General features: G+C 36.2%; 1 protein-coding gene and 1 non-coding gene across 3 annotated transcripts in view; one reads left to right on the forward strand and one right to left on the reverse strand.

The window, feature by feature from the left end:
- Positions 1-18,500, reverse strand: part of Fktn (fukutin) — an 87,798-nt gene that overhangs the window by 20,563 nt on the left and 48,735 nt on the right. For both annotated transcript variants that reach the window (XM_047525343.1, XM_047525342.1), the window contains 3 exons: positions 16,116-16,245; positions 13,571-13,704; positions 12,077-12,204 (listed from right to left, as the gene is read on the reverse strand). In XM_047525343.1, coding sequence (XP_047381299.1) covers positions 12,077-12,204; positions 13,571-13,704; positions 16,116-16,245 — 392 coding nt within the window. The remainder of the gene's footprint in view (positions 1-12,076; positions 12,205-13,570; positions 13,705-16,115; positions 16,246-18,500) is intronic.
- Positions 13,224-13,328, forward strand: LOC124965088 (U6 spliceosomal RNA). The gene has a single exon (XR_007105095.1). It is a non-coding gene; the product is annotated as a U6 spliceosomal RNA (small nuclear RNA).

The following is an 18,500-nucleotide window of genomic DNA, read 5'->3' on the forward strand; positions in this document are numbered from 1 at the left end:
TCATTAATTCATTTAACATATTTACTTGGCATGGGACTTAGCTTGGGGTAAATAATAAATGTGATATATGATTGCTTATGACCTGAGTGGCAAGGTTATAAAATTTCTATGTATGATGATATGGCCAAAGGAAGACAACTTGACCTTATTTCCTTTTGTTTATTTTTATTAACATATTAATTGTACATATTAATGGAGTTCAGCACGATAGTTCAATACACGCATGATGTACAATGATCAAACGTCGTCTCTCTTTATCCCCCACCTCTTTCCAAACTAGCATAATCAGTATTATACACTCAGGTCAACTTTTTTAAAACTTCCACATAAGTGAGAACTTGTCTTTTTTGGGTCTGGCTGACTTAAAAATATGCTGTAGTTCCATCTATTTTTTGCTACAAATGACAGGATTTCATTCTTTTAATGATTCAATAATATTCCTGTGTGTATATAAATAATCCCTAATAAAGCTTTTATTTTATGTATAGAGATACTGTCAGACTTTATTAAATTAAAAAAAAAGGGAACAGAGTTGAAAAATAGTCAACTAAACCTATTATTAGAACTTCCTCCATATTCCTTCTAAATCTACCTAACCAATATGTTTTGAAGTCACATTTCCTTTGATGTTGTTTCTAGATAGGGTTGATCCTGCACCTCAACTACATATTGCACATAGTTCAATTACTGTACTGCTGATAGAGTATTTTAATGTTTGTTTTATGGTCTAGATTATGAGATCTTTGAGAGCAGAAATTAAGTTATATTCACATCAGTATCCTGAGAACACAGTAATTAGAAATAAATTTTATAGAAATTAAGTAATAAATTACAAAGGAGTCACACTCAAATGTGAATGTAGTCCTCAGACTATGAATCCAAATTTTCTGAAGATCTATCCAAGAGGCAGAAAATGAAAATGTAAGAAGGTATAAGGAACCCACTCATAGTCTGATAGGAGATTTCCTATTTGAGGATGTTGCAGTAGCTGTACTACTGCAACTATGTTTTCATGGAGGGTTTATTAATCATTTTATAGAGATCACAGTGACGCTAACAGCATACAGACAAGGGCATGGGCTCTGAGTGATACTGACCTAGGTCTGAGTCTTAGCTCTAACTAGATTCCTCGTCTATTAAATAAAGATAACGATATTAAAAATCTCCCTTATAAGCCTACTTTGAGGGTTAAATAAGATGATGGATATAAAAGTGTGGTATAGTGTCTAACACACAGTAAGGATTCAATAAAAGTTAACTATCGGACTGGGGATGTGGCTTAGTGGTAGAGAGCACTTGCCCAGCATGTGCTCAAGGCCTTGTTTGATCCTCAGCATTATTTAAAAAAAAAAAAAAAAGTTTACTATTATGATTACCTCTAAAACTTATGCCAGCTGATTCAGATGGACAGGTAAGAAATAACCCCAAGAAACCTAAGCAGTAACTGAAGGAACTGTAACTGTAAAGTTGTGGAATAAAAACTTCACATTCTGGAGGCACAATTTTATATTCATCACTTTTTATTACTAGTGATCTGAACTCTTGAGAAGACAAATAGATGTAGAAAATGAAGACAACAGTTAAAAACAAAATTTGGAATTTGGACATTAGGTAAAAGGAATGACTTTAAGTATAGGAGTAAAAACAATGAATAGAATGAGTATTATGACACCTATAAAAATTGCTTGTCCAGCATAAATAAATCCACGTAGGCACTGTGTTGAAGTGCTACGCTTTGTGCCTATATGGCACAGCAGTAATTATAGCAACAGTAGTAATAGCAACATAGCAATGACAGTAGCAGCAGTAGCTAATACTGACACAGTACTTACACTGTGCCAGGTACTATTCTAAATGCATTACATAGTTTAACTCACTTACCCTATTAACTCTTAGCAGAAAGCATTTAGGTTTAAGATAAACAGATCTGAGATTAAATTTTGGCTCTGACATTAATGGCCAATGATTTTGAATAAAGTACTTTACTTCTTTGACTATAGTTTCCTCATGTCTAACAGTGGGAGAGAATACCTAACCCACAGTGACAATATAAGGATTACCTAAAATTAAATACATAAAATACCTATCATGGTGCCTGATACCTAACAGATACCCTGCTAAGCTATATCTTTATTTTTGCTGTTGATATTAAAATTATTATTCAATCTTATGACCAAGACATCATCCTGTAGCATGCAGAGTAAAGTTTAAAAAGAGAAGAATCTTTCCCTTCCTGAGTTCCTTTCAGCCTCTTAAAAAATGGTACTCTATGATTTTCCTCAGCATGAACTACACATGAATAAAAAATAGAGTATTGTAAAGATAAAAAGACCCTTACATTAGTTTTAAAGGTTTGGGTTTTTCCCCCCAAAGAATGGTAGTGTTAAAAATAAATTTCCTTAAAGTAAATAGTGCTGAAAAGAATGAAAATGGCATATGGCTGAGGGAATCTTCCAAAGAAACTCTTCTACTCAGCCATCTCCTGTTCTTTTCTCTGCCTTTTAAGGTCACAGTAACATGATAGAAAATCTGGGACTCACACCATCTGTCCAGACAGTTCTATCACTGCTCATTTCTCTTGTTAAATAGTCAGAACACTTCACACTTCCCAAACACTGCTACTATAAAGAGCAGTTGAAACAGAATGAAAGAAGCTTTTTCTATCCAGAAATGTAGTGGTTGGAAATGAATAGTTCTTTTGAGGTTTGTGAGTTTTATATCATGTCAGTGAAAAGAAAAATTCACCCCTTAGGAGGAAATTTAAGAACAAAAGGACTCTAATACTAGCTCTAGAAATTATCTTTTTTTAAAAAAAGGGTGGCACTCTTAAATGAGTTCTCTGAGAAAAAATGTGGCACTTTCATACTGAGATAATAACACAGGTCTCCAATCTGTACATTGCTCATTAGACTAAGAGGAGGAATAGTTTACTACTATTACTACTACTACTGTAGTAATATTAATAATAGTAGGTAACAGTTACTTAGTATTCATGACATATTATTTTATTTTATTTTATTTTTTTTATTTATTTTTTTACGTTTACATAGGGTAATGATGTTTCTTTTTTTTCCCTTCCCCCCCACCCCTCCCACCCTTTTCCCTTTATACAGTCCTTCTTTCCTTCATTCTTACCGCTCTCCTTAGCCTAACTCTAAACCTAACCCTAAACCTAATGCTAACCCCTCCCACCCCCATTATATGTCCTCATCCGCTTATCAGCGAGATCATTCGTCCTTTAGTTTTTTGAGATTGGCTTATCTCACTTAGCATGATATTCTCCAATTTCGACCATTTGCCTACAAATGCCATAATTTTATCATTCTTCATTGCGGAGTAATATTCCATTGTATAAATATGCCACAGTTTCTTTATCCATTCATCAACTGAAGGGCATCTAGGTTGGTTCCACAATCTGGCTATGGTGAATTGAGCAGCAATGAACATTGATGTGGCTGTATCTCTGTAGTATGCTGATTTTAAGTCCCTTGGGTATAGGCCAAGGAGTGGGATAGCTGGGTCAAATGGTGTTTCCATTCCAAGCTTTCTGAGGAATCTCCACACTGCTTTCCAGAGTGGCTGCACTAATTTGCAACCCCACCAGCAATGTATGAGTGTTCCTTTTTCACCACATCCTCGCCAACACCTATTGTTGCTTGTGTTCTTGATAATCGCCATTCTAATTGGGGTGAGATGAAATCTTAGGGTAGTTTTGATTTGCATTTCCCTTATTACTAGGGATGTTGAACATTTTTTCATATATCTGTTGATTACTTGTACATCTTCTTCTGTGAAGTGTCTGTTCATTTCCTTAGCCCATTTGTTGATTGGATTATTTGCATTCTTGGTGTAGAGTTTTTTGAGTTCTTTATAGATTCTGGAAATTAGCGCTCTATCTGAGGTATGGTTGGCAAAGATATTCTCCCACTCTGTAGGCTCTCTCTTCACATTTCTGATAGTTTCCTTTGCTGAGAGAAAGCTTTTTAGTTTGAATCTATCCCAGTTGTTGATTCTTGCTTTTATTTCTTGTGCTATGGGAGTCCTGTTAAGGAAGTCTGATCCTAAGCCAACAAGTTGAAGATTTGTACCTACTTTTTCTTCTATAAGATGCAGGGTCTCTGGTCTGATTCCAAGGTCCTTGATCCATTTTGAGTTGAGTTTTGTGTAGGGTGAGAGATAGGGGTTTAATTTCATTCTATTGCATATGGTTTTCCAGTTTTCCCAGCACCATTTGTTGAAGAGGCTATCTTTTCTCCATTGCATATTTTTGGAACCTTTGTCTAGTATGAGAAAATTGTATTTATTTGGGTTTGTGTCCATGTCCTCTATTCTGTACCATTGATCTACCTGTCTATTTAGGTACCAATACCATGCCGTTTTTGTTACTATTGCTTTGTAGTAGAGTTGAAGATCTGGTATTGCAATACCCCCTGCTTCGCTCTTGCTACTGAGGATTGCTTTAGCTATTCTAGGTTTTTTATTCTTCCAGATGAATTTCATAATTGCTTGCTCTATTTCTGCAAGGTACATCATTGGGATTTTAATTGGAATTGCATTGAATCTGTATAGCACTTTAGGTAGTATAGCCATTTTGACGATATTAATTCTGCCTATCCAGGAACATGGGAGATCTTTCCATCTTCTAAGGTTTTCTTGAATTTCTTTCTTTAGTGTTCTGTAGTTCTCATTGTAGAGGTCTTTCACCTCTTTTGTGAGATTGATTCCCAAGTATTTTATTTTTTTTCGATGCTATTGTGAATGGGGTAGTTTTCCTAATTTCTCTTTCTGAAGATTCATCACTTATGTATAAAAATGCATTGGATTTATGAGCATTGATCTTGTAACCTGCTACTTTACTGAATTCACTTATGAGTTCTAAAAGTTTTCTGGTGGAATTTCCAGGTTCCTCTAAATATATAATCATGTCATCAGCGAACAGGGATAGTTTGAGTTCTTCTTTTCCTATTCGTATCCCTTTAATTTCTTTGGTTTGTCTGATTGCTCTGGCTAGAGTCTCAAGGACGATGTTGAATAGAAGTGGTGAAAGAGGGCATCCCTGCCTTGTTCCAGTTTTTAGGGGGAACGCTTTCAGTTTTTCACCATTTAGAATGATATTAGCCATGGGCTTAGCGTAGATTGCCTTAATAATGTTTAGGAATGTTCCCACTACCCCAATTTTTTCTAGTGTTTTGAGCATGAAGGGATGCTGTATTTTATCGAATGCTTTTTCTGCATCTATTGAAATAATCATGTGATTCTTAACTTTAAGTCTGTTGATATGGTGAATGACATTTATTGATTTCCGAATGTTGAACCAACCTTGCATCCCTGGGATAAAACCCACTTGATCGTGGTGCACTATCTTTTTAATATATATTTGTATGCGATTTGCTAAAATTTTGTTGAGAATTTTTGCATCGATGTTCATTAAGGATATTGGTCTGAAATTTTCCTTCCTCGATGTGTCTCTGTCTGGTTTAGGTATCAGGGTGATATTGGCTTCATAGAACGAGTTTGGGAGGGTTCCCTCCTCTTCTATTTCATGGAATAGTTTGAGGAGTATTGGAATGAGCTCTTCTTTAAAGGTTTTGTAGAACTCGGCTGAGAACCCATCTGGTCCTGGACTTTTCTTTGTTGGTAGGCTTTTGATGACCTCTTCTATTTCATTGCTTGAAATTGGTTTATTTAGGTTGTGTATGTCCTCATTCAGTTTAGGTAATTCATATGTCTCTAGAAATTTGTTGATGTCTTCGAGGTTTTCTGTTTTGTTGGAGTATAGATTTTCGAAATAGCTTCTAATTATGTTTTGTATTTCACTCGTGTCTGTTGTGATGTTTCCTTGTTCATTCCGAATTTTAGTAATTTGAGTTTTCTCCCTCTTTCTCTTTGTTAGTGTGGCTAAGGGTTTATCAATTTTATTTATTTTTTCGAAGAACCAACTATTTATTTTGTTAATTTTTCTAATTGTTTCTTTTGTTTCGATTTCGTTGATTTCGGCTCTGATTTTAACTATTTCATGTCTTCTACTACTTTTGGTATTGGTCTGCTCTTCTTTTTCTAGCGCTTTGAGCTGTAGTGTTAAGTCGTTTATTTGTTGATTTCTACTTCTTTTTTTGAATGCACCCCATGAAATAAATCTTCCTCTAAGTACTGCTTTCATAGTGTCCCAGAGATTTTGATATGATGTGTCTTTGTTCTTGTTTACTTCTAAGAATTTTTTTATTTTCCTCCTGATGTCTTCTGTTATCCATTCATCGTATAATAGTGTATTATTTAGTCTCCAAGTATTGGAGAAGTTTCTGTTTTTTTATTCTGTCATTTATTTCTAATTTCAATCCATTATGATCTGATAGAGTACAAGGTAGTACCTCTATCTTCTTGTATTTGCTAACAGTAGCTTTGTGGCATAAAATATGGTCTATTTTAGAGAAGGATCCATGTGCTGTTGAGAAGAAAGTGTATTCGTTCTTTGTTGGATGGTATATTCTATATATGTCTGTTAAGTCTAAATTGCTGATTGTGTTGTTGAGATCTATAGTTTCTTTATTCAATTTTTGTTTGGACGATCTATCCAGTGGTGAGAGAGGTGTGTTAAAATCGCCTAGTATGATTGTGTTGTGGTCTATTTGAATTCTGTAATTGAGAAGGATTTGTTTGATGTACGTGGATGAGCCAATGTTCGGGGTATAGATATTTATGATTGTTATGTCTTGCTGATTTATGCTTCCCTTAAGCAGCATGTAATGTCCTTCTTTATCCCTTCTGACTAGTTTTGGTTTGAAGTCCACATTATCTGAGATGAGGATGGATACTCCAGCTTTTTTGCTGTGTCCGTGTGCATGGTATATTTTTCCCCATCCTTTCACCTTTAGTCTATGGGTGTCTCTTTCTATGAGGTGAGTCTCTTGCAGGCAGCATATTGTTGGATTTTTCTTTTTAATCCAATCTGCCAGTCTGTGTCTTTTGATTGATGAATTCAGGCCATTAACATTCAGGGTTATTATTGTGATATGATTTGTATTCCCAGTCAATTGACTCATATTTGTTTTTGGCATGATTTGGTTTCTCCTTTATTTGGCTATTCCTTTAGGCTAGCGCCTCCTGTTGCTGATTTGCATCGTTGTTTTTCATCTCTTCCTCATGGAATATTTTGCTGAGAATGTTCTGTAATGCTGGCTTTCTTTTTGTAAATTCCTTTAGCTTTTGTTTATCATGGAAGGATCTTATTTCATCGTCAAATTTGAAGGTAAGTTTTGCTGGGTATAAGATTCTTGGTTGGCATCCGTTTTCTTTCAGGGCTTGGTAAATGTTGTTCCAGGCCCTTCTGGCTTTTAGGGTCTGGATTGAAAAATCTGCTGATATTCTTATTGGTTTCCCTCTGAATGTAATTTGATTCTTTTCTCTCGTGGCCTTTAAAATTCTGTCTTTATTTTGTATGTTAGGTATTTTCATAATAATGTGCCTTGGTGTGGGTCTGTTGTAATTTTGTATGTTTGGAGTTCTATAAGCCTCTTGTATTTGGTTTTCCATTTCATTCTTCAGATTTGGGAAATTTTCTGATATTATTTCATTGAATAGATTGTTCATTCCTTTGGTTTGTTTCTCTAAGCCTTCCTCAATCCCAATAATTCTTAAATTTGGCCTTTTCATGATATCCCATAATTCTTGTAGATTCTGTTCATGATTTCTTACCATCTTTTCTGTTTGGCCAACTTTGCTTTCAAGATTAAATAATTTGTCTTCAATGTCTGAGGTTCTGTCTTCCAGGTGCTCCATTCTATTGGTTATGCTTTCTATGGAGTTTTTAACTTGGTTTATTGTTTCCTTCATTTCAAGTATTTCAGTTTGGTTTTTTTTCAGTATCTCTAACTCTTTATTGAAATGATCTCTTGCTTCCCGTATTTGGTCTTTTAACTGTTGATTGGTGCGATCATTTAATGCCTGCATTTGCTCTTTCATCTCCTCCTTCAATGCCTGCATTTGCTCTTTCATCTCCTCATTTGCTTCCCTGATTGTTTTAATTACGTACATTCTGAACTCCCTTTCTGACATTTCTTCTGCTGTGCTGTCATTGGGTTTTATTGATGTAGTATCTAGGTTTGTTTGGGACATTTTCTTCCCTTGTTTTCTCATATTGGTCAGTTGTCAGTGGGACCCTGAGATATTGCAGTTTTCCGCTATTGGCTTATAGTATCCCGGTAGATTTCCAGTGTATCACCTCCCAGCCTTCAGTAGCCTGATGTCTTGGAGGAATCTGATAAAGCAGCGTATCCGAAGAAAACTGCCCCTAGCCCCCTACTGGTTCCACGATTTGGAACTGGCTCTGTGCTGAAATGCTCTCACTGTGGGCCTGCACCGTGCAGCTGGCTGTGTGGGAGGAGCTCACTGCCGGAGTGTGGAAGGCTACCTTGGGAAGACTCTAGCTGCCCTGCCCGACTCCAATAAGCCACCTCTATCTGGGCCTGCCCCCCGGGCTGAGCTTTACCCAGTGGGCAGACTCACCCGTGGCTCTATTTCAGTCCGAGTCTCTCAATGCCTCCCCTTCTTAACTCCTGGGTTCTGGAGCGACAGGGGGTGCAGTCTCCCTCTAGGCCGCCATCTTGGATCGCCCCGAGAAGAGAGCCTGCAGCCGGAGTGGGCAGAGCCGCCTGAAGAGGTGTCTGGCTGCCCTGCCCTGATCCCAGAGGCTGTTTGCGGATCGAGGCTCTCCGTTGGTTCGGGGGCTTGTGGCTGGTTCTATGTAGAAAGTCTCTCACTGGGCGGTCAGCTCCGAGAGGCTAGCCTTGAACGGCACCTCCCACCGCAGGGGTCCAGACTACTTGGGGAAGTCTCTGGCTGCCCTGTCTGGACCCTGAATCTGCTTGCGTGCCAGAGTACGCTGAGCTGCACTGGCTCCGGGACTCGGAGCTTGTTCTGGTCAGAAAGGCTCTCACTAGCGGGCCAGTTCCGTTCCGAGAACCTGGAGAAGCTGGCTGTGTGGGCGGGGCCCACCGCCGGAGTGTGCAGGGCTGCCTGTGGATGACTCTAGCTGCCCTGCCCGCCTCCGATAAGCCACCTCTATCTGGGCCTGCCCCCCGGGCCGAGCTTTACCCAGTGGGCAGACTCACCCATGGCTCTATTTCAGTCCGAGTCTCTCAATGCCTCCCCTTCTTAACTCCTGGGTTCTGGAGCGACAGGGGGTGCAGTCTCCCTCTAGGCCGCCATCTTGGATCGCCCCGAGAAGAGAGCCTGCAGCCGGAGTGGGCAGAGCCGCCTGAAGAGGTGTCTGGCTGCCCTGCCCTGATCCCAGAGGCTGTTTGCGGATCGAGGCTCTCCGTTGGTTCGGGGGCTTGTGGCTGGTTCTATGTAGAAAGTCTCTCACTGGGCGGTAAGCTCCGAGAGGCTAGCCTTGAACGGCACCTCCCACCGCAGGGGTCCAGACTACTTGGGGAAGTCTCTGGCTGCCCTGTCTGGACCCTGAATCTGCTTGCGTGCCAGAGTACGCTGAGCTGCACTGGCTCTGGGACTCGGAGCTTGTTCTGGTCAGAAAGGCTCTCACCAGCGGGCCAGTTCCGTTCCGAGAACCGACATTTTATTTTTGGTAATGGTGATTGAACCCAGGGGTGCTAAGTCATATCTCCAGCCCTTTTAATTTTTTTTTATTTTGAGACAGGGTCTCACAAAGTTGCTTATGGCCTCAAACTTGCTATCCTCCTGACTCAGCCTCTTGAGTCACTGGAATTATAAGCATGTGCCACAATGCCCGGCTACTTGGGACATCTTGTCATTCTTCAAAGGACTTTTGTGAATTACCTGTTTTAATCCTTAAAAAAAAAATCACTTTATGTGGCAATTTCTCATAATATTTTCATTTTACAGTTGAGAAAACTCAGGAAAAAGATAAAACAACTTGCTCAAGGTAATATAGGTGGTTAAATGTAGAGCTGGAGTTCTAAAGCAAGCGCACTGGCTTCATGCATTATTTATTTTTTTCAATATTGTTAGCTGTAGATGACACAATTCCTTTATTTTATTTGGTTTTATGTGGTGCTGAGGATCAAACACAGTGCCTCAAACGTGCTAGGCAAGCACTCTACCACTGAGCTATAACCCCAGCCCTATGCATTATTTTTAAATGTTATACTTTAAAAAATTTTTTTTCAAAAAGCCCCTAATTATATTTTAAAATTGGCATCTCTATCATATTTTAAACAAATTACAGCTGAATGTCTGAAACATTAAACTCTCAGTTCATTTAGCCACAATTACAGTCAAATATTTACTCATTAATTTACTTATTTCTAAGTTTTATTAATTTACTCATTTCTAATTCTTCCAATCAGAGCTTACCTAGCATAAAGGAGTTTGTTGTCATTTAGAAAGCAAAAACAAAACAAAACAAAAAACAAAAAAAAACTTCAAGAATGTGCTCTGGGATTAGCATCAGTTTGGGGATACTTTATGACTCCAAAAATAGGTTTGGACTACTCTCAAACTTCCAGAACAAGTTTAATCTTTCATGGGGACTCCTTGCCTTCAGATAAAAATTCAGGGATCCCAGGAGGATGGGTCAATGTATTCAGGAGAAATTAGGATCAGTCTGGACATCCTTCATATTTATAGACCTCTCTTTTATGTTTAATGACTCAAATTTATTTACTAATAGAAAGCCCAATCTCAGGTACATTGCCACGATAATGGCAATAATGATAGTAACCATATTGTAATCATAAAATTAATAATATTAAATAACAACATCAATAAACCCTAAATACTGCTAACTTACTAAGTGCTAAGCATTATGCTAAGTGTTTTGTACTATCAGGTATATAAGGGAGACTGTGAATAGTGGTTAAAAGTATGAACTCTAGACAAACTGCTATCTGACTGTTTCACTAACTTGAACAAATAGCACTTAAGTTCTATTAAGTTCTCTTAAGTTCTACTTAAGAGCCTCACAGATCATCTACCTCCTAAGGCTGTGTACACTGGATGGGTTGTACCTGTAAGAGTGCTATAGTAGGGTTCAGAATAGTGACACAGTAGTTTTTATATAAATTTAATAGATGAGGAACTTCATGGGCACTTCATTTTCAGAGGAGTTGAATGTCAAAAGTTAGTTAGGGTGGACAAGAAATTTCTCAGGTCTGTCTGACTCATGCCTATGCTCTTTGGGCTAGTGTGCTCATGTGTGTACTTTTTCCCTCTTTCCATTCTACTCCACTCAGTGGATAAAGTGCATTATAAAAGAGAGCAGGTACTCTAATGTCTTGTGTGTGTGTGTGTGTGTGTGTGTGTGTGTGTGTAGTGCTAGGAATTGAACCCAGGGCCTTGTACATGCAAGGTAAGCACTCTACCAACTGAGCTATAGCCCCAGTGCCTCTAATGTCACTTTTGTCTTATCCAATATAAGAGTTTGAGTAGGAGAGCATTTTTAAAAACTTAGGTATTAGTAATACCAATCTAACATACTAAATTTCATCAATTCTGAACACATCTCTTCCCAACTTATGAAACATGTGTCTTATAACTAACTAGCAGTGTTTCTACTTTATTAGTCACATGTAAAATACTGTTACATTATTCGTTTGATAAAATATAGTAGCTCTTATGCCCAAAGTATATTCTTTATGTCTATATTACAGGCACATTTCTAAAGCTTTCCCAGCACTCATGGACTCATCCCCATTCAATCTCAATTTCTTCACTTAAACTTCACCTTGACTATCTCCTTCTTAACAACACTATGTTACAAGACTCCCATATAGTTATCAGACTCCTATAACTGTGATTTTCATTTTAGGCTCTGAGCTTGATTTTTGTGTTCCTTGCTTTGATATTCTCTTTTTGATGACTCAAGAGTTTTGACCATGACTCCTTCAACTGACAAACCTAGGAACATTTCCTCCTCCCAGACCATCCCCATAGGAGGTTCTCACTTCACAGGCATAATTAGACTCTATGGGGTAGTTAGAAAAGCATTAGCTAAACAATGGAGCCTTGACAACTGTTCTTTTTTCTTTATGTTATTCCCCTATTTTTTCTTTCTAAAGTTATTTCTACAGCCCCTTTTAATAAGTACTTATCTGATTCGTACTTAAATTTTTTTCCTGTTTTGGCCTGAGTGCCTCCATTCCACATATGGTCAGTCTCTTCATAGAAGAAAAAAATGTCAAGTTTTACATCATCTTTTCCTTGGAAGGATAGTTCCAAGCTGTCTTCCACCTAGGGTGAAGATGAAACCTTCAAAGATTGAAATAATGGTAATACATTTAAAAAAAATTTTTTTACAAAGATAAAAGGATTCTTATCTTTACATCTACAGAGTATTAATTGTAAGATGCATGTTTTTTCAAGTTGGAGCACCTCTGAAATTAGAAAGTATCAGTGGCAATGATGTTTAAATTTTTCTTAAATGAAAGATGTTTAATTTTTCTTAAATGCACATAAAAATAATGTTTCTTACAACAGATGACAACTCAAAGTAAATGACTTATGGTAGTTAAAATTATCACTGCAGAGAAAATGGAAACATTCTGCTCCAGAGTCCCTTTCTGACTAAAGAAGGAAAGAATCCAAAGAAAAATTACATCTTTATAACCAAGAAAAGCAATCAGGAAATAAGTCTCTCATCATAATCAATCGATAAATAAGAAAAGCAGTATTACACATAACCACATGCTAGCACAGATAATTACTTTATATACACGATAGAAGAAGAAATAAAAAATTTAGGTACAGAAAAAAAAGCAAATTAAGAGCAAGATAATCACCAGGGATCATGGACTTAGGGGTATAGGAATCAAATTGTCTGGAGCAACATTTCATCTATACCATAATGACCTATCTCTGGTAGACCTCTGAGGAAACTGCTATAACTTAAGACATGCAAGATAAACAAGAAACTGAAGTACTTCTTTACAATGATTCTATATTTCCCCCCTAATAATCAATGAAATGTTTTGTGTTGATAATTATAATGATATCAATTCATAGGTAAACATAAATTAAATAACTCATGAGAAATAATATAACTTCAGATAGGGTAGGTAGGATTACTTTTTGTATTAATTTTTTAACATATTATTGACTAGTAAATTAACAAAAACTTTATTAACTAGAGTTCAAGATGCTCCTTTCCTCACTGATAGATTAAAAGCCAGATTTTCAGGCTTTTCCTTAAATAGTGCAGAAATCAGAAGTGGTTGAACCCATCAATACTGAGTGATAAAATTATGTAAACAGTGCTAGTTGCAATAGCACATATACTAAAATCAGAATGATACAGAGAAGATTAGCATGGCCCTGTGCAATGATGACACACAAATTGTGAAGTGTTCTATTTTTTCATATTGAGCAGTTTTCTTAGGCAAATGTAGTGGTCTACTCAGACCAGGATCAACTATATTAAAATGTTTCACTCACTTCACCTATTTAAAAAAATTTTTTTTGCTACATCTGTATGCCAGCACCACTTGCCAAAATAAACTATTGCTATTAAAACAAAAAAAAATTATGTCTGAGTTGCTTTATATAAACTCTATAATTGAGACATGTCACTTAAGAAATAAAGCCAAGTTTTGTTACTGACCTTCCCAAACTTGTGTTTGAGTGGAAGTCCTGCATCCTGAAATGCTATAATAATATCAGATTTGTAATCTTGTATAAAAATCCCTAGGTCAACATCTTTGCTATAAGGAATGATATTGCACTGCCGATACCATCCTAAAACAAAAAGCATAAATTTTATTAAAAATTTAAATTAAAAAATTGATGATCTCTTTTAGCAATGAACTTTATTTCATAGGATTAGACTTAGGATACTTTACCAAAACCATTTTTTAGAAAATTAAATTCCAAATGAAAAGACTTGGTTATAGGAGTCTATCAGTCTATTAGTCTGTCTATCTAGCCTATCTAAATTTCTTCACTAGTCTGAATACTCAGCTTCCTCCTAAGCTTTCATGACATACTTTAATTTCTGTATAAATTATTAGCTTTAAAATGTGTTAACTGGGTCATTCACTTTATATTCATTTTTAAAAAATGAGTAATAAATGACCCATTACTGAGTATCCAACCCATAATGGGTCATCCATTCAAAAAAAGTTAAGTTGCTATTCAGAATGTTTAGTCATTGATATTTAGTGATGAATGCTGCCTTTAGGTGTGCTAAAAACAATTTTATTAATCATTATATCTTTCCTCAGTCAATATTTATAGAATTTACCAGTTCTGAATAGCTCATTCCTGATGGACGATATTAAAAAAGGAGTAATATTAGCTTCAATTTTCCACAAACTGCCAAAAGATATTTAAGTGTTTACTATATGTCCACTCACTTAGATACTAGAGCACTGTCCTAAAAAAATAAAACTTATATCTTAATATTACTATTAAGATAAAACTCAGAATGAGTTTTCCTTATTACCCTACTAATCTTTCCATCCAAATCATTTTAAAAGTAAACAATATTCTACATTTCCCTAGCAGACACTGCTGAATAAGTATTAACAATTATCCTAATAGGCATTGCTATAGGAATTCTAAAATAATTCTATTAAATAATTATAAACTATAAAAAAATGGAAAGCTCATCTAATTCAACCCTCTTATTTCAAAAATGCCCTTAAATCAAGAAATCCACAGGCCTAAAAACTCAAAACAAACTATGACAAATGTTTATTTTTGTTTTTTGAACCTAAGAGTACTTTACTACTGAGCTATGTCCCCAACCCTTTTTATTTTTTATTTGAGACAGGGTCTTGTTTAGTTGCTGAGGCTGGTATTGTGCTTGCAATCATTCTACCTCAGCTTCCTGAGTTGCTGGGATCATATATGGGCTAGGTTACCATGCCCAGCTATGACAAATGTTTAAGAAGTGTATTTTTTTGCAGGGGGTGCTGAGGATTGAACTCAGGGGCACTCAACCAATGAGCCACATCCCTAGCCTTATTTTGTATTTTACTTAGGAGACAGGGTCTGAGTTGCTTAGCACGTGTTGCTGAGGCTGGCTTTGAACTCTTGAATCTCCTGCCTCAGCATTCCAAGCCCGTGTGCACCACTGCACCTGCCTTAAGAGGTCTTTTTAATGACACAGACTATAATACAACTTTGCTTCTAAAAAGTTAAATCTTAAAGCAAATATCACACAATTGTGTGAACAATGTTCCTCTTTGGGTTTATTCTAGTTGTAAGCTCCTTGATAGGAAGAACTATATAATCTTCCACATGGTCCAATGGAAGGATAACCCCAAATCCCAGTCTATACCTGTTGTACCAGAATAAATAACTATGGCATTTCCTTTCACTTTCAGATTGAACAACAAATTATATGGCAACTCTTTATAAAAGTAGAAGCTGAAGTTACTTTTGTATAAATTTTTTTGTAAATTTTTTTTGGTAGATTTTTTTTGTAAAATTTTGTACAGTTCTAATCAAGAAACAATGAATACAGCTATAATCAACCATACTTTTAGTCAACAGGGAACAAACAAAAACAGAACAACATTTAAGATTCTATTTAATTCTAAATTCCAAAGAAGTTTGATCTAATGAATAGTTATCAGAAATCTAGAAATTTTTCTCAGATTTTAATAGCAACTTGTCTAAGGACTATAGGAAAGTCTGTAGTTCTCCCTCTCAGATGAAGAATCAGTAATATTCTGAATGATCTGGAAAAGGTCTGTGGTACCTTATGACACCCCTTTCAGTCTTCCTCTTATTAGAAACTTTTGGTGCAATGCAGACTGATTATATGATACATAAGTTAAAAAAAAAAAGTTTTTTTTTTAAAGACAAAAATAGTCTTTGGGATAGAAATAATAAAATGCCAGTTTAAGGATTATCTGAAAATCAACTATAGTCTACATATTCTGATGTAAATTTTCTACATATTACTTACACGGTTTGGTAAACACAAACATCATCTTCCAAAGATTCTATTTTATATTTCTGAAATTAATTTCTGTGAAAAAAAACAATAGATCTTTGCTACATGCACAAATGTTTACTCTGTCTGTAAATACTACACTTTGAATGTTACTAATATTTTGTCAACTTAACTGGTCATCCCTAAAGACAAAATGGATAGATGAAATGACAAGAAGACAAACATAAAGCAGCAAGAATTTTACCTAAACAAGTTCCACTGCTCAGCCAAAATCGTACTCCCAATTTCTTTAACGTTTTGGCTGCTAGTTGCAATAAATCCTTTGCACTCTTCCGAAAGGTCATAGCTTCCACAGTGTTATCATCAAGGTACTGCTACAGATTTAATAAACAGTATCAGCTGCTGTTTATTTTCAAATTACTGGAAACATTTCTGTGACATCTGAATTAAATGTGGTAATTAACGCCACATTATATACATTTTCTAAAATAAATATCAAGTTTTACAGTTACTTCTTAGTCATACATTAAAATAAGAATATAGGAGTATTTTCTAGGAGAGATCAGTTAAAAAAGAAGGAATACACTTACACCTTTATCAACTTCTCCTTCCTGTCACAATTTAGCAGGTTGGGCAATTAGGAGGAAAGAAGGCTAATTACCATAGCTACAAGCCTAACTGAAACAAAATAAACTAAATGATGTTTCATCATTCATTGATGCTACTGTTCTTTATAAACAGTAGTAAAGTAGAAAGAGCTGAGATTTTGAATCAGATTATCTGTGTTCAAATTTATGATCATTACTTTTTAGCTATGATCTTGGAAGAAAATAAGCTCAGTGAAGGAAAGTTACTTTATGCCATTTATGACATATTTCCAGTGTCTAGAACAGAGCCTGCATTTTTGTTGAATCTATGAGAATGAAAGAATAAACAAACCTCTCTTAGATCTAATTTTCTCCTTTGTAACTGAGTATAATAATTACACTGTGCATGATTGCTGAGCAGATTTAAGGAGGAAAATGCCTTGCCAAATATGAAGTTTTACATAAATATTATCATTTACTCAGTCATCTTGCTTTTCTGATTTTCTTCATATTTAGAGTTTTAGAACTGAAGAAAGCACTATAAATTCTTCAGTGATGCTTCACTAACTAGGGGACAAAGACCTAAATTATTTGGCCTAGGAGACAAGGACATTGTGTTCTGGTCCCTATTGGTCAGTCTCACCTCCACCCTCCTTACAATTCATTTTGCAGCAATAAAATGTAACTTTCCAATTATACTACAACTTCTCTAGCCTTTGTGCCTTTATATATGTTGCTTCCTTTGCCTGACATGTCCTAGTCCTCTTGAAAAAGAAAAAAATTAGCATCATAATTTAAATATATCCATTTGGGCTGGGGATATAGCTTAGTTGGTAGAGTGCACAAGGTCCTGGGTTCAATCCCCAGTACTACCAAAAAGAAAGGTCCATTTAATTTTTCCTGTTTAGCCAATGAATGGACAAGAATCCTGGGATCTGGAAGGACTCCTCCAAAATATCAAAGAAATATAACATGATAGGAAGTACCTACTCATTTCATAGATGAGGAAACTAAGGATCAAAAATTTAGTGAATGAAGGAGAAGAAGAATATAGCTGTCTAGATATTCCTAGGTCAGGTATCCAGATATTTCCATATTCCCTTCTGGTTTCTCACTGAAATTCAACTGGTGAAGCTCATGAATTATTAGGTAATATGTTTTTTTTCCCTGTGAAACAAAACCAAGTTCAGAAAAATGTATAGAATCCTACTTCTGAAGTTCGTGGTTTATTTATGAAAATAATTAAAAGTAAATAAAGTCAGGAGAAAACTTCCCATTCTTCCCTTCCTTCCTGAACCAATAAGACCAATTAGGTAGGGTGGAGTAATAGAGGTTTTTGTGCACAGGGGTGGCCTGGTATTATGGGATGTCAGAGCCAAGCAGGGTTGAGGAGAGTCTCCCTGTAGATGAGCAGACAGATGTAGCAATTTAGAGCCTTAGTAGGGTGACAAGGGTGTCATACAGGGGAGTAGCCCAATAAGGGTAGCAATGTCCATGCAGGGTGAGAAAAACATCCACATGGGGAGGGGGATCTGTTGAGATATCGGTTACATATGGGAAGATTAAACAAATAATTAATATAGCTAAGAATAGTGGAAGTCAATTTTCTCAGTTTGAGAAAGGAGCCAGAAATATAAAAATGAACTCTACGTTGTTCCGTTAAAACTTACAATGTACCTGGATATACTGTTACCTCTAGATAATGATGCGAATTCAGATTTCAATAGAAAAAGATAAAATACAGACATACACACCATACCCCTGTACACTTAGAGGGCCTGTGTGCAGCAAAACCCCAATAGCAATGGGTACACCTGATTTCCAGATCTTGGTTTCTTTAACGAACAAGTAATCAGAGAAAAAATTGATCCCAGTATTGGGGAAGGGAAATTATATAATAAGCCTAGAACATCTTGTTATGTTAAAATCTTAATAATATAATCTAATCCCTTAGATAAAATAGGAAACCTTGGATCCACACTGATAAAAACAAATGAAAGTTTGACAAGGAGGGCTGGGGATGTGGCTCAGTGGTAGACTGC

Source organism: Sciurus carolinensis, chromosome 14, assembly GCF_902686445.1.
Source record: "Sciurus carolinensis chromosome 14, mSciCar1.2, whole genome shotgun sequence".
In the NCBI taxonomy this organism is placed as follows: domain Eukaryota; kingdom Metazoa; phylum Chordata; class Mammalia; order Rodentia; family Sciuridae; genus Sciurus; species Sciurus carolinensis.